General features: G+C 38.0%; 1 protein-coding gene across 1 annotated transcript in view; it reads right to left on the reverse strand.

Annotated features, from left to right (window-relative positions):
• The window catches only part of NAALADL2 (N-acetylated alpha-linked acidic dipeptidase like 2), a gene marked incomplete at its 5' end in the record, with an annotated part of 294,310 nt that overhangs the window by 36,212 nt on the left and 233,169 nt on the right, over positions 1 to 24,929 (reverse strand). Inside the window, one exon of the mRNA XM_084212314.1 lies at positions 14,295 to 14,390. Within this exon, the coding sequence (XP_084068440.1) occupies positions 14,295 to 14,390 (96 nt within the window). The remainder of the gene's footprint in view (positions 1 to 14,294; positions 14,391 to 24,929) is intronic.

The following is a 24,929-nucleotide window of genomic DNA, read 5'->3' on the forward strand; positions in this document are numbered from 1 at the left end:
CCCACTGCCATCAATCTGCATTCAGTTTCCATGAGCTTTGGATTAGGCAGCTCAATACATTTTCTAAACATATTACTGTGGTTGTTTAGCAGTGTAAAGGATGTGTTTTGCATTTTTTTCTTCATTACTTTCTGTGAATTAAAACCACTAAGCCTAGCAAGAAGAGCAACACAAATCAGTGGACTAAACCAACCAAACTGAAAGTGAGAAAGAGCTTCTTTCTTGACAGTAAAAATCTTCCTCTTAAAACTACATGCCTCAAGATCATCTCAAGCATTGCCTTACATGGACACTAAAAGCAAGATTCCTAGGCTGCCTTCTGAGATGCTTTGAAAACTACAGTTATTGGAGCAGACAGTAAGTTTAAAGTTATTAGTTGCTCATTCTCAAAGTCACACTTCAATAATTTTATTTATTACAAGAATGGAAGCTTGAAAGTCCACTTCAATGAAGGAAATTATGGTAAACATAGTCCAAGAAACACAATTCTGGATCAGCTGAAACTGCAGGATTTTACAACAGTATATGTACTCACCAGTGACTTGTTCTGTTTTTCAGAAAATACAGAAAAAACATACATCCACAAAATTAGAAGTTCATAGAACTTTACTAATGAGTTACTTAGCTTAAGTTCAAGTAGCTCTGAAATGCTCATGCAAAGAATGAGAAGAATAAATGGTCACTATATTTTTTTTCTTCTTCTAATTAAGAAAGATTTCAGTGAATAAGAACTCAAAATCACATTGGAAAAACACTGGTTAGTTTCCCTCCAAAAAAGGCTGTATTGCTTCACATGTTCAAATAAAATTCAAAAGTTGATAGAAATAGCTTAATAACAAGAGCACGTTTACTACAGTTTCTATGAAAATTTAGGGAATTGTCCAAGCTGAGAATAGAAATTCTTAAAAAGTACTCTCTTCAACTCTTACACCTTTTGAAATTCACTGTTTTCTTTGCCTCCTCATGAAAATGACAAGTGTCAGCCTGTAAATCAAATGAGTGTATTTCTTTCTGTTTACTTTCCAATTTTTCATGACTGCTTCCATATTTCTCCCATGACTGACACATAAGACCTGTGCTCTGATGGAGAAAAAGCTGAGCTCTGAAGCAGAGCTCTCCTCAGGTTAATACACTACCAACAGCCTCCTGGAGAAATGCATGAAAAAGACTGTGGACAACACATCCCAAATAAAAAAATTATAAAATTAAAAAAAAAAAAAAAGGCAAAAGCAAGCTCACACCTTAAACTGTTTACAGAGAAATTAAATTTACACCTGTAGCTGTTTAAAGGGAAATCCAGTTAAAACAATCTTTCCCAGTGTAGGGCTGTTCTGGAGGAGGGTTCTCTATGTGTTAGGTCCCTTTGAAGTTGCTGCTAAAAATTAAGGTGAGACTGTCTGAGGGTCTGGAACACAACTTGCAAGCAATATACTGAAGACAAACGTGATCATGTAAAGGATTATATATTTCAATCCTCTGAAAGCAATTTATCTACCTTTAATTGATTACAGCTGCCAGTATGAAAGTAGGAAGAGATAAAGGAGAATAAAAATATGGAAAATGCTCATCAGCAGCTTCTTCAGAGTTCTGCTTACAAGGCACTCTTAGCCCAACTCCTGGCCTGACAGAGGAGATGTTTTTCAGTGTCACAGACATTTACAGCTGGTATGAGATGCTGTAGGCAAGCATATAAAAAAAGACAGCAGTACAACCAGGTTGTAATACCTGAAGCGCTGTGTAGATTCCTCAAACATGAATTTGGAGATTCAGTCTCCAGCAATAAGTACATCAGTTTCAGTCTAATTCATGTGTAATGGTGAAATGCCTTTCCTGGTGTGTTCAGGGTGTGTATCCAGCCAGTGATCACTGCCAAGGGTTGGAGAATAATGCTGTGCTGCAGTGAGGACTGTGACAGTGTTAATTTGGCCAATTATGTCCTTTCCTTAGAAAAGCTCTAAGATGTTCCACTGAAATCCCCTTTTCTTAAATAAGATAAAAGGCATGAAAGTATAAATACCTTTCAATGAGATACTAGAAAGTCATGACAAGTAAAGGGTGCATTTTAAGGCAAAGAAGTAGTTTTTGTTGTTCCTACAGCATTCCCACAAGACCAGCTCTACTTCTATGATCTACATCAGTAAAGCAATTCAAGCAGAAATGTACAAAACTTGAAGCTTTTTAATTAAATGAAACATATTTCAGCAGCATATGTCACAGCTTTTCTGAGTGATACACTAAAGATGCATTCATTCCTGATTCAATACAAGTTTTTTATTTAATATATGCTCATAATTATCATTAATTTAGATGTAATAGTAACTAAGGCAAAGAAAGCATGAACACGGAACAGAATCACCCCGCTTCCAACAATAACACAATGAATATGATAAAATATGAAGAAAGAGGCTACAAGCCTTTAAAAAATGTTTCTTGATGACACCTAAAAAAAGAGCAAAAAACCAAAACCCACCCAGCTGCATGCCCCCTAGGTTTGTTTAATAGTTTCTTACTGTGTAGCAAAATAATCCCTAACCCAGGACTAGGCTACTGGATAAAATATCTTTACAGAAGACAACTGAGAACCCAGTTTACTGGAAAAAACACAAAAATCTTGCTCTCATTTATGCTTCTTTTTCTCCCCTCCAAATGCTAGAACAGAATAAAAGTACATGGCTGAACTACAAGCAGGGGAAAAAAGAAAAAATGGAACGTGTTGATCAAACCAAAACGTTTCCTTTTTTTGTTCTCCTCACCACGACTCTCACTTCCAAATTAGAATACATTGGGAAACAATTTTAGGCACTGTAATATTTTATAAGGGCCTGCTATTTTCAAAAACTTTGTATGAATTTGCAAATATTGATCTTTGTTCCTAAAAGTCCACCAGGAAAACCTACCAGCAATTTACTGTGCCTAGAAAGGGAAGACGAAAAGCAGATGATTAACAACAACACATCACCTGCTTCTGGATGGGCTGAATGCAGAGGATACTAAATGGGACACAAATTTATATCTCTTTTTTTTGGAACTAGAGCTCAGTTTTTAGAATGTGTTGTGTTACATAAGCAGAACACAACTGCCCAAAGCTTTCAGAATTTCTTCACAAATGTCAGAATTTGGGTGTTCCCGCCAAGGTAAGAGCCTGTTTCCTTAGGCAAGCAAGAAGTTAATTTCTCTTGTCAGGACACAAGTGCTGAGTAAGACCAGTAAAGTCAAGGCCCTCCCATTCCCAGGACACATCTGCCAGCAGAACATTTCTTTATGGGGCTGAAGGGCACCAGCCAAGCACCTTTAACAGCCTCACTCTCCTGCACTGTGGCCTGGAAAAATGGTGACTGTAGAGGCACCAAGAGCAGAAAAAATGCATGTTTCAGAGTTTTGCTTTAAAAGAAAACCCACAAACTGAAATTCCTATTTTTTTTTTTTTTAGAGAATTTGATACATTAGTAAAATCTACTTTGTATTTGGACTACTTAGGTTTTTTCACATTTAGCCATTTTTAATGTGGGTTTCATTGATATAGTAGTGCTGTTTGAAACAGCAAATAACTTTAATTTAGGATAATGTTTATTTTAAAATGAAGTGATATAAATGAAGCATTTATAACATAGAGTTTCTGAGATATGCTGGTGTAGATAAATGCTTGAAAAAATATCTATAGCATACTTTATCTGGGAAAAAAAATTGTTACTTAGAACACAATTAGAAATAGTTCCATACTGCCAAATAATTCGTTCTCCCCCCTCTTGTGAGATTTTACTGTGGACAGAGATTTTCTTCCTGCAAGAGAAAGGGAACACAATGGAAGTTTCCCAACCTCATGTGGAAAAAGGAAAAAAGAGATGAGACAGAAGAGTTTTGATTAACTTGTTTCCTGAACATTCAGCATTCAGTCCACTACATTATGCAAAATATCTACTGAGTTACAAGCAAGATTTTTTATCTTTGTATTTTTTTGAAAACCATGATACAATGTCATTACAGTTTTGGCACTTCAGCATAAAAAGAAATGTTTCATTCTCTTTGCCTCATTAGGATCTCATATGAGATCCTGTCAGCTGCAAGTTTGTTCAGTTTATCTCAAGAAAAAAGGAAGAAAAAAGCTTAACATTTCCCTTAGATATGCCAATCAAAAGCAATGCACTGGCTGGAACTCCAAGTTCAGAAGAATATTGCTCATGTCAGTCGAGACAGAATCTTTCTGTGGCCCCATTTTCTTCATCACTTTAAAAAAAGATGATATTTATGTAAAGGCCCAACCTCACCTTGCAATTACCCCAGAATCAAACTGTGCTGTGAGGAGGGGCTCAGTCAATGATTCCATCACGTATTTCTCATTATGTGCTCTTTTCCTAGCTGAGAAGTACTTTTTTCAAGGATCAGAGTTTCACAAAAGATAAATAGTATTCAAATTTGAACTGACCAGGGAGACCAGATATTCAATCTTAAAGCATTTCTCGGATTTGTGAAAATCATTGATTCCAAAATTCTCGTGATTTAACTCAGGATATCCAGCAGGCTGTGTTAATTTAAATTCAAATTTAATCCTTCCTTTCCAGTCATGTAGTAAAGACACAGTCCTGTTACTCACATGCAGCTCTGCTTTTATGGCATTTGCAACAGTTGCTAAACAGCTCCTCATATCAGATCTTCCATTCCACCACACATACCTGTCTTAATGTGCCCATATAATTTTATAATCCTTTAGTCATTATCATGTTGCACTTTTTATATTACAATAGAGCTGCCAGGAATAGCTACTGTTAATACTGGAGACTGCATGAATTATTAGTTTTTATGCCAGGATAAAAGTGTTGATTGAGGGCCCAGCACTGCTGTAGGATCAGGACTCTTCCCTCCAGAAGGAAGTTCTGGAAAACTTCCCATGAACCAGCTGAAGAGGAATGCAGAAATTCCAGGAATTTTGCACACTGTGCTTTCTCCTCATGCCATGGGACCTCTGACATGGCACAGCACACTAACTGCCTTTCCATTTGCTGCCATTTAAAATAAAAGCTAGTGATGAAGCAGATCTACAAAATGTTTTTCTCATTAAGAGTTGTATAATCTTCTTAGTGCTGATGTTTGGAACAGGTGAACTCCCAGAGTCAATTATTAAAAACGTGCTGGGTAACCAGATTATAAACCCTGAGACTTCAGAGAGCTGGTGTAAAACTCATTGTCAAACCCTTCCAGGCTTGTGAATAGTGTTAAAGAAAAAGCCTGGCAGAAGGCATCCACAGGGAGCAGAATGGAATTGTTTCAGGTGGGAAGGACCTGCAGGATCCTTCTGTCTTTGTGCCTGGCCACCCCAAGGTTGCAGAAAGTTGTTGAGGGCATTGCACAGAAGCCTTTGAAACACTGCCAGGCTTGGGGGGAGCAAGCACCCTCTAAAAAGCCTGTTCCAATGTCTGACCACCCTCCTGGTAAAGAAATGCTTTCTAATTTCCAGTCTAACCTGCCCTGGCATAGATCAGCAGCATTCCCTCAGTTCTGTCACTGGAGCTGCCCTTCAGCCTCCTTTTCTCCCAACAAGACAACCCCAAAGCTCTCAGCTGCTGCTCACAGGATCTGTGTTCCAGCCCTTCCACAAGCTGTGTCCTCCTAGTGACAGTCCTTGTCCTGAATACCCAGAATGGGAAAGCAGGAAATTAAATGTCTGTATAGTGCCATCTCTTTCTATAGCCAGATTATCAGGTGCAAAGAAATGATCTGGTAGTGCCTTTCTAGCCCAAACCATGCACCCTTGAACAAACAGCTTTCCGTTGAAAAAAATTATACTAATTTGTCTTCATTTATTAATGTAATTCCCCAATTAGATAAACTGTGATTATTTAACTACAGCTTGTGGCAAGTCACACAGTTTGCAAAAATTGAAAAGTGCACAACAAAAAGACGGGAGTCTGAGTAACTAAACAGCAAACCATGCTGCAAGTCGAGCTTGACTAGATTTGTGTTTGATTTAACTCTGAAAAGGAGCTTTCTTAAACATACAGCACAGGAACTAATTTTTCTTTAGCTACTGAGCAACACTAAAGCTGCATTATGAAACCAGTTTATTAGTGGTAAATAAAACCAGTGATTCCCTAATAAAAGTGGGAAATGCAAATCTGCTTTCACAGAGCTCAGTTTTCAATAACTCACCATAGAGGTTGCCAGAACTAAAACAGGAAAGCATTTTTAGGAATTTCCCTTAAGCATATGCTTCCCTAAATGCCAAGTAATGCATATCCCTTAGGTTTTCAGCAACTATTGTCCAAATGGATTTACTAATCTGAAAGCCTATTTACAAACCCCACAACAGATTTATACAAACCATAACATATATGTAAATCTTACCAATAAAACCTAAATAAAGTTTTGATTAGTTTTTGATTTTTCCTGGGCACAGTACAAGCAAGAGATTTATTTCTAAATCACAGTTTTGGGGCTCAGACATTAGCATCAGAATTTAAAATTACACACACAGCCCTTACACATTAACTCTTAATCATGTTCTATAAATTCCAATCAGAATTTCTACAGTGAGTTCTTGAAGTCCAGATGTAATAATGAGTTTCATAAAAGGCTTTGTAATCTGTTTCTCATGTTCTCCTTCAAAGTTCAAAATAAATCATACTCCATCTACAAAGCACCTCAGCTGCTGGAGTTTTTTTGTAAAAACAGCAATTTGTCATTATATGGTATGTTTAACCATGATTCTTCTACAATTCTATTGGAATAACATCAACAACAAATGCAGAAAGGACTATTTAAATTTAAGGCATGAATTTTAAGCAGATCTAGGAATCAACTGGCCATAGAACAAATCCTCCTCAGGCCAATTTTAACACCCTTTCAGGTCACATTTCAAAGCCTACCAGGAATTCTGCTGTCTCTGGAATAAGCCCTGTGCCACTCTCCACCTGCACTTCTCACTCTCACCTTCCCACAAGCACCAAAGCTGGAACTGGCAAATCCCATCTGAGAGCTGAAAACAAAACAAAGCCTTGAGCAAAACCAGCAGCAAACCCAAATGGTTCCTGTTCACTCTTCAGTCAGATCAAACCTCAGCCTGCCCACTCTGTGCAGCATCCAAACTGGCTCAGAGGAACTGGGGAACCACAGACTCAGCAACCTTCACCTGATGGAGACATCCGATAATCTTAATTATTACATTAGCTTCAAAGCCTTTTGAAAATCCAATTCCAACAGCAGGTGTTAAAACTTGGCATTCAGCTCAGGATTTGATGGGATACAGGTGACAGGAAGGGAAGAGGTAAGGAATTAGAAGTGATGTAGCAACGACAAGTGGAAGAAAGTAGTTCTTGTTATTTTAAGAATTGTGTACTCTTCCTGAGACACTTCTGAAAAGCAGGAAAAAAGTTGAACTGACAAGTTAAATTTCAAAAATATTTCTCCACGGTAAGGTCAATAAATTATACTAAAAACAAGATATGTTAACAGTGAAAGTTGCTACGTTTTCTTTAAAAGGGCATAGTGTGCTGAGCCCCAAGCTCTGCCCATACAAGGGACTGTTCTCCTTATTTGAAGTGAAAATAAAGACAAGTAAAAGGAACTTTTCCCCCATGTTGATTCAATCAATTTTGCTTTTTAATGACACTTAAAACTTCTGTAGCAGAGCACTTATTCCATTGAGTCTAATCAAGGTTCCTTTAGGCATCCCATTGCTCAGCTCAGGACATAGAGTGTTGTTGGCTCTCAGGAGCTGTTTCCCAGGACACACAGCTCTTGTGCATTGTCTTGATGCTTAATTTTGGTCTTATCCTCTCCCCTCTGGATGGCTCCAATCCCAAGAAATGCTCAGCATCAAGAGCACGGCTGCAGAAAAGTTCAGCCATCACTTCGGTGCCAAAATCGGCGTCCACATTTAAAGACAAGATTAAAACCCCTATGGATTGGGCTAAGTCTCCTAAGGAAATCTGTCATTTTAAAATTCCTTAAGACAACCCAAAGCCTTGAAAATTTGGTTTTGAATTCAGGACTGAGCTCATGAAGCAAACTTCAGTGTCTGTAAACTTCAGCAACTGCAATATGATCATAGCTATGTAATGAAACAATATAAAAAAATGTCTAGAATACACTGTACAACTGTACCCAAAGGAAGTTGTACCCATGGTCTAAAACTAAAACAAACAAAGAAACATCCACTTTAGCAGCTATATTTCCCCAGGTCTTTCTGCAAGTTGTTTGCAAAACCAGCTAATTAACTCTTAGTACAGAGGCAGCTATTTCCATTCCTTGTCACTTGAGCATATACTAAAGTTCCACTGACTTTACCTCATATTCACTCAAATGTAAATTGGAATACACTAAATTAAAAAAAAAAAAAAATAGTTACTACATTATTGTTAGTAAAAACTTCATGTTTTAAGAGGAATGCACTGGGGAAAGAACTGTCTGATTTGACATCTTTGTCAAAAGATCTGTAGACAGAAAAGAGCTCCTACAGAGAGCTGCTACAACAGACAAGGTACTTTTAGAGTACCCAAAGGAACTATTCCTCTAGAATGTTGGCATCTTCTTTAAAGAAAAATTCATCTTCCTTGTAAAGCCACCAATTCAACATGTGTGTGCCAATAACAAATGCCCTACGGTAGTTCTGGTGCTAAAGAATGGATTAATAAAATTAGAGTCTGATAAATTCAGTAACTAAGTGCGTGAACAACAGGGTAGTGGAAAACAGGGGAATATTCAAACTGCCCCAGGCATATTCCTACCTATTAGAGAAGCAAGCTTCAGCCTTGTTTTTTAAGGTTTGTTCAGATTTAAACTTGTTGGATTTCAGTGGTTGAATACAAATCAAATTATTACATGATTCTATAAACATATGTATTGACTTTCCTTAAAAAATGCATGCACTTGTCCAATTGTTTGACATCCCTCACAGCAACTTAAAAGCAAAGGATGTACAATAGATTTTTCTCATTACACAGTAAAAAGCCACTATTGGGCAAACTGAAAACAATCTTTTGACTTGTGCAATAAATACGTAGTAACTTCTTTGTACAGTCATGATCATCAACCAGCAGACAAAACCTCTCCAAAAAAATAAGACACCTGTCACAGAAATCTTGGCTGAGAGCCTGTCACCAATGCAGATAGAGCTGCAGTCAGGTCTAAACCAAAACAAAAGGAAGGCAAAGGAAGGAATTGCTGTGGGAAATGTAACTTCTTTCTAAGGCAGGTAAGTCCCACTAACACAGGCACTCACATGGCCTCAGCACAAAGAAAAAATGTTCAGCTGGTCACAGCCAGCAGCTGAAATTTCAGCAAATCTCAAATCTTTGTCGTATTGCACCTTCAGAAATCTAGCTCCAGCTTTGAAATGCTCCAGTCTTTGTCTACAGTGCCAAACAAATCAGATTTTACAAGTTCATTCTGTATTCAGGTGAGGAAATGAAGTAGTTACTCAGTTACTGTAAGTACCACTTTTGACTCATGGTATTTCATTTTCTCGTATCTAAAATAGGGATTAAACAATTCTTCCTCTCACTCCTACCTATCTTCTTTTGCTTATTCAGATTGCTGTAATTTGCAGTAAAAAGGGTGTTCCATGAGTTGTACAAACAACATCAATCTTGGCTTTCTTTCCCAAGATTTAGGATGATACATTATGTATCACCTTATGTGTTTATCCTGTGGTTTGATTGGATCAGACGGAGCTGACACATTTGCTTCCTTCACTTAAAATTCTAACTCCAGTTTGAAAAATGATGCAATGATTTTCTGTTCCTTTTACTGACATTTGCAGACAAAGCTTGAGAGTAGCCAAGTACAATTTAGGTCTAAAAGAGGACTTCAGGAACTATTGGTTTTGAAGAGCAATCTGGTTAAGAAACATTTTGGCAGAAGCCAATGGTAACTTTTTAAAAAAAACATACATTCTTATTGCAATACCAAAAATACTTAAGGAGTGTAGAAATAATTTTCTGTTTTCAGTCAGAGAACTGAACAGGTAAGAATGTTCACAGGCAATCCATGGGGATGGTTTCTACACATGCCATGCTACTAATGGCTGCTATATTTTTTTGTTGATTTTTCTCTTATTCATTGAAACCACAGCTCCTGGTTGTTCTGATATTTTCACAGTTGTCACAGTTCTCTAAGCTGAAAGCATTACATTCCAGTGACTCAAAAAAAAGAAAGAGCTCAGAAACAATCTTGTAATAACAGAGCCTTGACATCTTCCCACAACCTCATGAATATATGTCACAGGAGGAAATGTAATTAGTTCTGTCCTGTAATAATTCTTCCATTTTGAAAGAAGCATATTAGCATATCAGCAGAAAAGATATGGAAAATTTCAGAGGGTAGGGGAATAGAGCTGTTTTTTAATACCTGACTTAACCAAGTGGAGCTGTGTTGGATGGTACAGCTGGTTCATCAAACTTTTACCAGGGGTTCTGTAATTTCAGCTTATTTTTATTGCCTAGTCTTTATCCATCAGAGTTCGAGTATAAAGTGCAAAAGTCCTTAAGGCTACTTGCTTTTAGGAACAAAGAACTACTGAAAAATTCCAAGCATATCTCCCCTAACTAGGCTGGAGCAGATAGAGAATATGCTGTCTGGCCAAACACAGTGTGACTGTCTGTCAGAAAACCTCATGTCTATAGCAGAAAAGTCACTTCTCTCATATCTAATGCTGGAAAATCCCCAGACAGCTTTTTTTTTTTCCTTTTGAATGCTGTTACTTTCCTATTCACCACAATCGATAGAATTAATTACTAATTACAATTACAAAGTTACTGTACCAGGTTATATCACCAGAATTGCTCTTGTTTTTATTGCTGCTGACAATAGCTGCTGACAATAGATAGAATAAAAAACACATTGGTAGAAGGGAGTTTTCAGCAGGTTTGTATTTACCCTCTGCTTGAACTGGATTATATGTCCTTTCATGCACAAAGGCTAAAGGTAAAACAAAGAGTCTCACTTGTGTGCTTAAGAGAATATGTGCTAAATCAAACCATTCCTGTGAAATATGGGTGCCTGTGCTGCTTTGCTGGAAAACACAAAGTTTGGGTTTTGTTTGTATTCACAGTGTCACTACAGTGAACATCAAACTTGAACATCAAACCATCAATACCATAAATGCTTTGAAGATCAATACCATCAAACCATAAATACCACTAAGAATCTCAGAGCCAGTATATAAGATGTTGGTGAGAAAAAAAAAAGGCAAATTATTTAACTTAGGGAGTGATGAGAGCAGCTGGCACATTACACTGCACCTATGCTCCTCCATCACCTTGGGGCAGATGAGAGCTCTAAAAAAAACATGAATTGCTGCCAGCTTTCTCAGCCCAAAACCCATGTTTTCATATGTGCAGGGCACACAAATGGTAGCCCAGACATTTCTGATAGATTCACAACAAGGTCAAACTCCACATGTAAAAGTTCAAGAGTAGACTGTGAAATATGGATATTGATCAGGCCCCCACCTTGGTCCTCACTTCACACACTGAGACCTGTTCTGCTTTTTTAACCTCATCCAGCATCTGTCACCTACCCCAGTCCATATTCCTGCTTGTTGACTGGGGGCTTGAATAATTTGTTCCTGAAGAACAAAATCATAATGTAATTCACCTCCAAAGAGATATGAGACTTCTGCTGGTCTGTGCAGAACTTGTGCCTTTGATAAAGAGACTGAGAGGTGATGGCAAAGTCTGGCACATGCAACTGAAAAGAGGAATTTTTAAAATTACATTGAGCAGAATACGTAAAGCTAAGTGGAGAAATTACCTGCGGACACCAAAAGTGCCACATTTTCATCATGGAAATCAGAGCATATAGGAGAAATTTCCAGACTGCACTCCAGGGGGGAAGGCTGCCTTATATCTGCCTGGGCTTTGCAAGGACAAAGGGTTTTCTAGGATATGAGATATTTTCAGATGCATCCGACCTCTGTTTGCTCAATGAGATGAGTTCTGCACACACCAAACAAACTCTTTAACACTTTAGGTGCTGTAACCATGACTGCAGTAACATTGTGTCTCTGCTGCTCAAACAATTCTGCCAAATCGTTTGTCTTTACACAGAGGCAATTTCTAAATGAAAACAGAAAATACCTCAATGGAATGTACAGATGTAGAGATCCTTGATGCAGAAGCTATTGGCATGCCCAGGCACAACCTTTTCAAAAATGATCTGACTCCCAAAAGGGCACAATACAGTAGGAATAATACAGGAATATGAATGTACTCTGTTGAAATATCTACACCACGAAAAATATGCTGCTAGAAATGCCTCTGATAAAACTGCCACACAGACATTCTGTTCACAGTACTATTCTACTGATTCAAAATAGGCAAATTCCCAAAAGTCTTTGGGATTTTAAGAGTTTGAGACCTTCTTGTAATTTAGATACGTTGCGTTATCTTGGCATGCAAAAAAACCCCAACAAAAAAAACCAAACAAACACTCCAAAACAACCAACCAACCAACCAACCAACCAAAACCAAGCTCATTTGCAGACACCATGCAGGAAGATTAAAATACTTGGCAGAGGTAGCATGCACCAAACCACAGATTTTCATTTTTAGAAAGATTACAGAGAAAGAAATTATCAAAGTTATGGATGTCACTGCATTGCCAATTTGAAAGAGTGCTCCCTATATTAGAAAACTAATGGGACTAAACACAGGGAATATATATCCCTTCCATGCTTCAAAGGAACAGACCAGTATGATCCTGTTAGAAAATGCCACAAGTCAACATTCTTGTGCTGCACCTTATCTGCGGTCAAAATGTGAATTTCATTTACCAACAGTCCAGCAGTCTCTTCATTACATTTGCATACTTTTCATTCCATTTGCTTCAGGAAGAGAACCTGCCTGTCATCTCCTTGGAAGTGTTTATATTTTTTAAAAATAGAAATATCATAGTATGTTACATAAAACCCCCTTATTTCCTTTAGAAATGGAAACACTCCTCCCTCTTGCTCTTTTGTTTAATGTTTAGAAGTCAATTGCATGACAGTAGTTCTACTTGATGCAATTCCATAATTGGAGTGTAGAATAATCAGGTTCACAAATAATTTTCTCAAGAGTTATCTGTCAGCACCCATAATTCATCATAAAACCAATTATGTCACTTCTGGTGTGCCTTTCATGACTTTGGTGCCTGACAGAGTAAAAACCAACATGAGATAATTTCATGGTCCTGGGTAAGTGGCTCCAGTGGCATCCCCTGTTGCCATTCCAGCTTTCAGAATGCATGATCCCAGTCTTGGGGTGCTCTGGTGAGCAGACAGTGGACACAAAAGTATTTTCAAACTGGTTAATCACTGAATTGCGTGGTCACCATGAAACACTGTGCTGAGCAACACTGATAAAATATTATTTAAAAATAGCACATACTTTTCTGAGTATGCATTTGATAAAAAGGGAGTTTTATCTGACTTCTGGTCAGGTGGGAAAATCCCTTTTCTGCCACACAAGCACACACTCCTCCATTTTACTACTTGATATTACATACATTATTATATTGAAATTACAAATGTCATTTAAGATAGCACCAAGTTTTGTACTACATCACACTACTGAATGTTTTAGTTCTTTGCCACTGGGAAGCTTAGAGATTTCTCTTTCTTTGAATGCTTCACAGCATGGCTTTCACAGCAATCCACCCTAAATCCACCTTTTCAGTGCAAAGATCTTAATATGAATTGTTCTGACAATTGTTCTGACAAATTAGATCTGCTAAGCACTCAGATTACAGATCCATCTCTTTAATAGCTGCATATCTCTTGTTCATTTTTTTCTGCCACATTCAGCAATCTCCTCCTTTTCAGTATCCATGAAATTAGGGTACCCACTGACATCAGAGAGCACAAGGCACACTTAGCTGATTATTAGTACTTACACCAACCCTCAGGTAAAAAATTACACTGAAACTTTTATACTGTTATTTAGTATCAACCCATGTACACGGAAAAAAACCTAAGAAACATTAAAATCCTATTTCCCTAATGGAGATGAAGGGCTTCAAACCAACACAGGCTTTTCCACTAGCCTGAGTGGCCATACAAGCAAAGCAGATTGTGAGTGATATGCAGTGAAAAATAAGAATAAAAAGTTATAATTTCAAATGAAGCACTTGCACATGAAACTGCTTTGATCAGACAAGTTGACCAGTGTAAAGAATATGCCCAACATGGATCCCAAAGAAGAGAACTCCACAATTTTTAACTGTATTCAAAGGATTCACAGGGAAATAAATAGATTCTATTTCAAAATTATTAGTAAATTAAAGAGGAAAGTATGTATAAATGAGATCTCCATTTCTCTTACCCTGGCAATGGTCTCGTGCAGGCTGAAGGAGGGATCCAGCTCTTCAGTTTTTGTTGCATGTACAGGAAAAAGAGCTTCAGAGAGAAAGCTGGAATTCTGTGAGAAAGAAGAAAGGGGTTTTTAGGATTCCACATTGACTTCCTCCTTCAATTGGTTATTGAATTTTGTTGATAGATTGAGAAACCCTTTTAGTCTTTCTTAAATTTTGATGATTATGACACTTATTTCACTGATCTCATTAACTGATTCCAAGCCCCCGAAAAAGGCAAAAAACCCCTAAGTCATATGACTTTATTTCTGGAATGGCAGTTGTCTTTGTAATTATGCTTCCCAAAGCAGCTAAAAATTTTGTCTACCAGAAGAAAAAAAAATATATACCCACACAGCTTTATTCTAAGTAGCAATCAGACATTTTATTAACTATGTTATGATTTAAGCCTTCATGAGAAATGTAACCACAATAATCAAGGAATACTCTTTTATCTTCTCCAACCATCTCACTTCTCTATCCAGCAATACCATCTACATAAAAAGGGATTTTTGTCAGCTTCCTAAAATTATACACTTTAGGTCTTTTAACACCAGACAATCTAATATATTGTTTGCACAGAATGTTCATCTCTTCTTGTACTGTAAAAAAAGCAAGACATTATTTCCACGTTTGTTGTCACAAGGAAACAAGAAACCAATACCAAGGAGTGGACTGGAAAAAAAGGCAAAACAAAATAAAACAAACCTCTAAGTCTCAAAGGTGCCCAGATGCCTAAAGCAGGAATTACATTACATTGCTGGTAAATTTGCTTATTGAATTTTTCTATAAATTAATGCCTTCATTATCAGTATTTTATCAGTACTTCCATGCATTTCTAGGAGATTATTTCTGGTAGATAACTCCCACCAGTTACTTAAAAAAAAATATATATATATATATATAATTAGCAGTGCATCATATAAATTTTTGTGTTCAGTGATGCATCTGTGTGTTGCATAACTTGTCACAGCAACACCACAAAAATAAATGAAGCAATGTTTTCTCTCAGAATTTTTTTTCTTCTTTTTTTTTTAGATCTCTGGGAGAAGATGCACGAAGTCAGGGAGAAGATGCACAAAGTAATTCATTACAAAGATTAAATACATACTTCAGCATTAACTCACAGCTATTCATCTTTGTTTCAAGTTTGCACAGCAGCTCACAGAGCTGTGCCATTTGACTGGGGGGCTGCTGAGGACCACCCTCATTCTGCTGTGGTGGTGCTAATGCTGCTCATCATCAGTCACAGAAATGCAATCAATAACTTAAGGAGAGCTGCATTATTTATATTCACTCCTGAGCATCTCACTGAGAGTCAGGGAAGGGAGTGACTATCAAATTAGAATTGCTACACAAGGTCAGATTACTGCTCCATCCAGACAAATGTTTTGGAATAGAAAGCTTGGTGGATCAGCTGCCTGGAAAGCAGGGGACACTGCTCATCTGGCTTCTCTCCCACCCCACTGCAGACCCCACCTGGGCCAGGTGAACCAGCAGCCTCTGCTGCTGCCTCTGCCTTTGGAAGATCTCAATTTACACAGGCAACAATCAGCAAAGGAGCCACAACAACTTGGACATCACACGTGACGAGTTGTTTTGCTCAGGAAGGAATCAAGTCCCTGCTTGCAAAGATCTTGAAAAGGATTGCTGTTTGAAATAACTTGCTGACATCTGAAAGCATCTTGCTGTGCACTTGTAAAAGCAAATGTTTAAAACAGCTGTTTTCTGCCTTTTTTTTTTTTTTTTTTCATAACAAGCTCCTCCATAAAGAACAGCTAGAAAGGCCAACTTTGTTTCTCTTGCTTTTGCTGTTTTTCAGGCACTATGCTCACTAGAGAAAGCTGCATGAGCTTCCCAACTAACAGAAGCCCACTCTTTATCCCAGGGAGCACATGGCAGAGAGAAGGTCCAGATGATGTTTCAAGAGTGCCTCTCTCAGCATTTAACAACAAGAGGAACACCTTCCATGAGCTGGAAACTGAACCACACTTCTCTGTCATTGTCTCACCAAGCTCACAACAAATGAGTGCTGTATTTTGGCTTTTTTTGAACAGCAATTTGCTAGGCACATTTCTAATAAATGCACACCAAGAGAAAGACTTGCAAATCCAAAAATATTAAAACCAACTGTGTTATTCCTTTATGCTTTTCAGCCCCAGTAGGAGCCACAGCTGCAGTTGTTGTCCTCATTCTCTCCCACACTCACCTCCTAAACACAAATCATCACCTCTGCCCCAGCCAGGCATTAGCATCACCCTCACCTTGTTCAGAGGGCAATTTTCAATGCATTGTGAATGCTCTGGAGATGGTATCAAATTATGGAAAAACCTTTTCAAGGTCAGACCACTGTGAAACATCCTAAAATTTAGGAGGCCCAACTTCCACTAGTGCTTTGAAAATTTCTGCCTTTGCTTTTCATCACATTCTGTTAATTTTTCTTGAAGCTCATGGCTATCCAAAGGGATTAAGAAGATTTTATCTTCTGATATAAAGTTATGTTTTTTATCAAGCAAACTTTACAATCTACAAAGGATCAGCCCAAAAATCCTTGAATTCCCAATGAAATTATTTGGTACCTCTATGAACTCTTCAGAAGAGAAATGAACAAGCATAACCCGCATTTGGAAGTGAGTTTCCTTTGTCTCGTGTTCCTTCTGGAATGATCAGTTAACCTGGTCTTTTCAATACTCATTTAATGAAGCATTCTGTGAAATTAGAACGACATTGATGTTCTACTTTTCAAATAATGGGTCACTTCTGATTAAACTTCGATTGAACATTCAACTTTCAATCTTAAAACAAATTGCCTCCTTTTCTTTTTAATTTGAACCCAATTTCCTGCTGCCCTCGGGTCTTGTGACAGTAATTAATTGATTTATGAATCAATTAAATGGAGATCGAAAATGCAGGCTAAAATCTCTTAAAACCCCAAATCTGGCTTACTCTTGCTTATTTATGATGGACACTTGCACTAAAATTCACTTCTGATTTTCTACACTCATTTTTCTAACTTAACTTATCCTTAACTAATTAAGTGAACAAAATGTTTTACCATCTAAAGGTACTAAACTCACCATCCCTTGTGTACTGTCTTATACCTTCAATTTATATGCCAACTTTCAACCAATGCATTTTAAATCACTAATAAAATCCCACAGCACTTCTGGTGATTTAATGGAAAACAGTAAATACCAAAACATGCTTTAGAGATCAATTTTGCTGTTATTAAATAAAAAAGTTTTTTAAAAATACCAAATTTTCCCACACATTGTCTTAGAACTGGAATTATTTCTGTAAATACATGTGAATTTTTTTCCTAGCTGAATCCAGAAGAGATTCCTGCTTTCTTGACAATTACTTGAGAAACAGTAAAATTAGCAGTTAGAGAAATTGTGAATTTATGTATTCAAATTATGTAGGTAATAATTCCTTAATATGCTTTCATTCCACACCCAAACAGATTTTTCTTTCCTGCTGAATATTCCCCAGCTTTTACAAGAAGACGTCCTTCTGCTCTTAACCTGGTGAACAATAGACAAATATCTCCAGAAATAATTTTTCTGGGGGTGGGGGGAGGAGAGGGAGGTGAGAGGAGGCTTTTTTGTTGTTTGTTTGTTTTGGAAATAACAGGCAGTGAAGGTTTCTCCACTCAGCAATAAGGATGCTCAATCTGGAAAAACAATCTTTATACTAAAGTTCTTTATCCAGTTTTGCTCCACCCTTGTTAGCATTTGTCAGAATTGTCATACTCAGGCCAGCATTGCCCTTCAACACTTCACAATATTCATGGCACCAGTTTTATATTGCACAGGAGACAAAAGAAGGCACCAGGATAAAAGTAAAAACAGAGAGGAAGCAAGTGAGAGCAGAAATCCTTCTGAAATTTGTACAGGTGGGCAAGAGGTATAAATGTGTTAATCTTACACTGCTAAAGCCTGCAAGGCAAATACACAAAAGAAGGATGTAAACCAAGAGGAAAATGTTTATTTTCTTCATACAGACCAAAGAAAAATGTCTAGAAGGTGAGAATTTAGGGGTTGCTTTTGCTGCATCAGGACTGACACTATGCTCTGTGACCTGTCCAGTATAAATACATGCTGTGTGTGTTCCATGAGCTATTAACCTGTTCCACTCTTTCTGCCTTTTTGTAGCACAATGGCACAAAAAGTAGAATTGCAGAAAACTGAGGGATACACACAAATGTGCAGTGTCTGGCAAGTGAAACACAAAGCAGACAGTGCACATCTTCAGAATCTGCCTGGGCACAGGTTCAGCTGGGAGGCTGAAGTCACACAAGGCACGCTCTCAAGCTGTGCAGTGCCCAAAACTATCACCCAGAAACCCAGAGGCTTCACCACTGCATCAGGACTTGTCTGCATCTGTATTCAACACCAGTGCCAAAAAATTGTCATAGTGTGATAGAGAAAGCCCTGCCAGGAGAAAAGAAAAAGAGAGAGCAGCGAGAAGAACAAAAACACCTCTGAAATCGGCACTGCAGGCTCTCACTAATTCCTTCTTCCATTTTCCCTAAGTCAAGCAATTGGCATACGGTGTCCTGGCAGAAAATATTCAATTGCATTTCTTTGTGACAGAGTTTTTCACCTCACCTAGGCTAAAAGGCCATCTCTTCCCCCCTTTTTTTACTGCCTGGCAGGGTGATTGAACAAGAGGTTTGACTTTAAGAAGGATCAAAAAGAGAGTAATGGAAAAGGTATCTCATGGACTAAAATATGGCTTATCATCATCTATCTGGATTACTTTTGCTGTGGGAGGGTACTGCAGACTGAAGCAGATTAACTGAAAAAGCAGATTATGTAGAAGAGAACAGACTGTAGCCAAAGTGTGGTTCAAACTGAACTGATGAAATAATAACAGGCATATAGGATTTCTCACTAATAAAGGCCCATAGGGCTGCAAATACACTGCAGAAGAGATTTCCTGCCTCTCCATCTCACTAGCAGGCTGACTTTACCCTTTCTAGCAAATGCTCTAGATATCTAATTAAATATCACCTCCCAAATCCACAAAGGATTATAAAATGATGTAAAAGTTTGTTTCACTGATGCATAAGACATAAGATAGGTCCTTTAAAATTATTTTTATAAAGCAAAGCTCTGCAATTGCCACAGCATAACACGTGTCTTCAAAGTGAGAATGCTCCTACTCTGGAAAACAGGCTTGTCAGAAGGAGTTTCTGACAAGAGTCTTTTCTTCTGTATTTTCACCATTTCAGTTTACTGAAGACCTTTTAGAAAAGAAACAAAAGCACGTCTATTTTCTGTTGGAATATTCTGTTAAAGATGTGCAGTGACCTTGAAATGCTCCCCAATGCTGGACAAAATGAGCAAGGCCTGCCAAACAAGACTGCACAAGAATACAGGAGAGGCAGAACTAGAATCACTGCTGCACAAGTTATTTTATTATTCAACTCAACTGCAGCCAGAAAAAACCCCAGCCAACAGTCATAAGGAAAAGAATATAAGCCCATTTCTCTCATCTCTTTTAATTTAATGTTTTCTTCCTTATGTTAGTAAGTGAATTGAAATAATCACTGTAAAGCTATAAATTCACAGACTGCAGCACAAAGAAAGCAACTTTTAGGGTGTCAGGATACTTGCCTGGCTATATTCCTCTGGAGTTTTCCCTTGGTGCTTTTTACACTGAAAGCAGAATCAGCAGTTTAGGTAGGAGTGGCCCAAGTCAGAAACCTGGACCCTGACAGAGGATCTTCCCAAAGTTTCAGAACTTAGAAATAGGAGGCTCAGTAAGAGTCAGTACATCTAAGAGCCATTTCTTGGATAAGTTGTGTGAAGGGTGAAAGCACATTCTGTAACACTGTATGATCAATTGTGAGCATTCAAATTGTGCAGAAACATGATGTTCCAGGAAGATCACTCCAACCATGTCCTGCTAAAAGTCATGAATCCCAGTGACAATGTCTTTCACAATCAAATATTATCAATGCTTTTATTTCCTTATTTAATGCTTCCTATTTCCCACTTTAAATTTTAGTGCTCAAAAAAAAAAATTAATTACACTGAATGAAGAGATCTAATGTCAGACACTACACAGATGTTGTGTAGGTGGGAGGCTCACCACCTTGCAGTAAGAATAAAAATTGTGTTTTGCTAAGAATAATGTCTTCAAGACAATAATTATCAGAAGCCTTATTAACCAGTTCTTCAATGTCCATGATAAGATATATCAAATATTGCAAATTTTATCAGAGAGAACAGCATCACTGACCCAAACCACAGCTGTTGATTGTCCGGCGATCTTGATTTTTTCCCCCAAAAAACCAAAACTGAGTGCCCCACTAGCTATATCTACTGGCACAAAACAAGTTTTGATACTTATTCCAGATATTCTACCAGAAGATTTTTGGTTGGTCAGTTGAATGCAGCCACTCAGGACAGTGGTAAAACATTGCCATGAATGCAACAGGCCATTTAATTCTCCAGGGAGAACAGAGAATTTGGTGACATCTGTCCTTAGATAATACATATTTTCAGTAACTAGATGCTTCAAACAGAAGCAATTAATTGGTGTCTAAACGAATTTTTCACATTTCCCCATATTCCATTGATCCTGTTAACTCCCATCTCTTTCTTCCATTGCCTCCCAACAATCCTCAGTCAATTCCAAGACACTGAGGAGCCTCTGAGAGAATCTGCAAGGACAGAGCTCACAGAAACAACATGTACTCATGCAGTGTGAATGCATGCTAAAGAAGCTGTGTGATTTTGATACCATAAGGCAAGTTTACATAAAGAATTTCCCCCTTCTGGATGCACTGTGTGATGTTTGGGACATCAAAGCAGTAGGATTTGTGAGGCCAGACAGAATTTTTTGGAACAGAGTAATGTATCCAAACTGATGAGGACGTCATCAGTTTCACTAGCATTAGTGCAATAACAAAGATGCTCTTCCATGAAATTAAGTAGCTAAATATTCATATTATTCAATAAAACAACTCAAGCAATCAATTGAACATCAAATGCATTTTGTCTTGTAAAACACCGAGTCATTAACCTTAACAATTTCACCATGCTCTCACTACCAAATTCAACTCAATTAGCGTCCAAATGAACAGATGGACTAATGAATTAATGAATTATTGGCGAGTACTACCCTAACCCCTGACTGAACTGAGAAATTAGAAAACACTAATTTGTGCTAGAGACAGAAAAAACACATTGGTCAGGAAAAAATCAGTCTGAATAAATAGAAGCACAGTTATTATAAAGGCAGCATAATCCCTGAGTCAGGAAGGCAGCTGTGGTTTGGACCCTCAGGTAGTCCCAGGCAATCTGCTGGGGACTCCTGGAACTATTCCTTGTCACACACTGGCAGCTCACTGCTTGTCCAGAAACACAAATGAAACCTCTCTCTTCACCCTGACACAGCCAACTCTCCCTGCCACACCTTGCTGCCCTCGAAGTTCTACTACACAGATAATAAACTGTCTCAGCAGCAAGTGCAACAGCATCAAACTCTCCAGAGGCAGCTCAGAAAAGGGAATCCTGGGTTCCCAAGCAACCATCCTGAGGCTGATACACATTTGCTCCTTTGCAAAGACTTTCTGGTATACCAAGCACACTGGTACTTTCATGCTTTCATACAGGCATGAAACATCTCCAGTACTCCCCATGGGCAACTACCAGCTGTGTTATTTCCTTAAAAAATTTAACGTGTACCAGGGAGAAAAGAGAAGTGAAACAGGGAATGAGGGGGAGCCATGCAGAGCTGTATTTCCAGATGGAAAAGCTATCAAATCATAGATCATCACAGCAACACACTGCTATTATGCAAACTCCTTCCTAGACTAGATGTAAGAGGAGAAATAAGGCTTCTGTTTGGGGTGAGAATCTCCCTGGCATTATGGACTCAGACAACCAATGCTAAATCTCTTCCAAGGACATTCACACAAATGCCACAGGCCCTGAAGTTCTCTGTTGAGCAGCTAAGGCTGAATTAAGCACATCGTGGTTTTGCATATGGCCTACCCTGATCCCTCTAAGAAAATGATGCTGTGATGCTTCTAATGGAATTTCTTGATAAATACACTTGGCTTTGATAAATTTATTGGTACTGGGTGACACTTAATCAAGGAGGACACAAATAATAATGTCAGATAAACAGCAGGACATTTCCCAGAAGGGCCTGGTCAGCTGTAGATAATCCAAGCAGTCAGAAATCTCAAGATTGTGGCATGGCTGCACTAACTCTTTCCTGGCTGGAAAGGGACTGAAGGAGGACACACCACAAGTAAAGGAGAAAATCATCTCGATATGGAGCAACAATGGATGAATGCTGTGATTCAAGATGGTGTGTAACTGCATTCAGAACACAGAGCTCCAGAACTTCAGAAAATACAAATGGATTGACTTTAAGCACTGGAACTGTTTGAGCAGTAATTACATGACTGATACAAAACCAGCTCCCAGTGAAGAACACCACAGGTCAGACTACTCAGGTTTGCTTTCAAGGTGCACACACAGGTACAAGGCTGTATCAGATGAAACTACACCACAGACTTGGTTTCCTTCCACAAAGCCACATTGATTTTACATATAGATGCATTTAAAAATGAAATGTGTTTGGGGTTCAAACACCAGCTTCCTTCTCACTTTAGAACAGATCCAAGGGAGATGCACTGCACAGCACTCCAAGCTGCCTGAGCTCTCCCTTACACCAACATCAGCACTTCAAAGAGACAAATCAGCTTGCAACGAGAGTTATTTTTTTGTAAACTAGACCCTAAGTTCTCTCCATCAAGGATGGTTCCTCTGTTTCTTTTCTCATAACAAAGAAATCTTGGAAAGCTTTTGAGCTCTTTCGAGAGAAGTGCATGATGTGTCAGTCTAAGCATGTAAACGCTGAAATGAAGAAACTGCAGTAAGTTTCCCCCAAAGAGTGATAAAAAGGAAGAAAAGAGGTCAGGACAGGGGGGGAGGGAGGATGCAGAGTCTGACGGCAACAACCACTTAGGAGCCACGTTCACTGAAGAGTTAAGATTTAGTGCCCCCTGTTTTACACCAGTGTGGGTGAAAATCACTTTTAAGGGCCCTAATGAAAGTTGAAAGTTACCTTCAGAAAGTTATGCATATTTCAACAGAAATAAAAATCATTATGCATTCTCTCTAAAGAGGATACAATCTCAAACTGTCAAAATTCTAAACTCTTCTACATATATTACATACAAATGCCTTCTATAAAGAAACCTCTTTTCATTTTTCTTCTAAATTAGCTTAGTGGTCCATGGTATTACACTACCTTGGTCTAGCCTGTGAATAATGTGACAGGTAATTTTTATACTTCTTGCCTGTACTTAAGTTTGAGCGAAGATACGGAAAACAACTTTTATGATCTAGGTGTAAAAGTAAATGTTCTGTGAGTCCTGCATACCCAAATGTGGACATCTACTATGAAATGTTTCATGATGATTATGTGTCCATCAATAAATATTAAAAAAAAAAAGAAGAAAAAAAAAAGAGCAAGTTAGTAACTTGTTGGTTATTTTTAATAATGTGCATGTGAAGCAGGGTTTTTTTTCCCAAACAAAGTAAAAATGCTACTGTTTATGTAAACTACTACATTATCACAGAGGGGATTTAAGATTCTTTTTTATCAGAGAGGAATCATTCTGTGACAGGATGCACTGAGAAGGATGAATAATATGCAGATGACATGGGAAATCATCCAACTGTAATTTAAAAAAAATGGATTCCTCATGAAACTGTTGACTGCAATGACACAGAAATGGATGGTAACAGTCAATTAATATCCATCTTGAAAAAAGCTCAAAATACTCCTGTATCAGCTGAAGTTTGTAAGTGATGGAACTCAAAATGCTAAACAGTTCTATCATGTTTGAGTTACAATGCTGAAGAAAAAGTCAAATCTGTGACTGAAACCACGGAAAACCCAGTTTATATTTTCTCTACTACCCAAACATTAGGCAGCCACAGCAAGGCTTTTTTTCTCAGTCTCTGTGATTACTTGTGCTCCAGGACTTCAGCAGCTATGCTATAAACAGTGCTAGGAAAGAAGTAACCAAAATAAATTCACTTGTAACGAGGGGGTTGGACATTTTCCCTTCAGGGAAGAAGCCCAGTACTACCCCAACACAGATCTTTTAAAAACTACTTTTCCCTGACCCCTTTCATGAAATAAAAAAAGGCCATTAGAATGTTGAGTCTAGCAGAGCAAATTACACTTTAAGGTGCTCCATCAAGAGGAAAACTAAACATGGATAATTACAAAGATGATGCTCATACAAAAAGAAAAACAATGCAAATCTTAAGGAACTAAGGGAGAGAAGTATGAGAAACAAGGTGAGCTCTAAGTGATAGGGCAGGCACACAATCCATGTGCATCCATTCAAAAATGAGAACCATCATGAATCCAAACAGAAACTGAGTGCACATCCCTGAGGTCATACACCACCATATCCAGTGTTTTCAGAGTTATTCATAATTTACAATCAGGTAACCAAGAGCTGAGCTTCAGTCATGTAAATAATTATTTTGTTTACAAAGTTAAAATACCACAGGAGAGGAATTTATATCTAAGACACCAAGCAGAGTTGTGATGAACATGTC

Source organism: Fringilla coelebs (genome assembly GCF_963513975.1).
Source record: "Fringilla coelebs genome assembly, chromosome: 10".
NCBI classification, from domain to species: domain Eukaryota; kingdom Metazoa; phylum Chordata; class Aves; order Passeriformes; family Fringillidae; genus Fringilla; species Fringilla coelebs.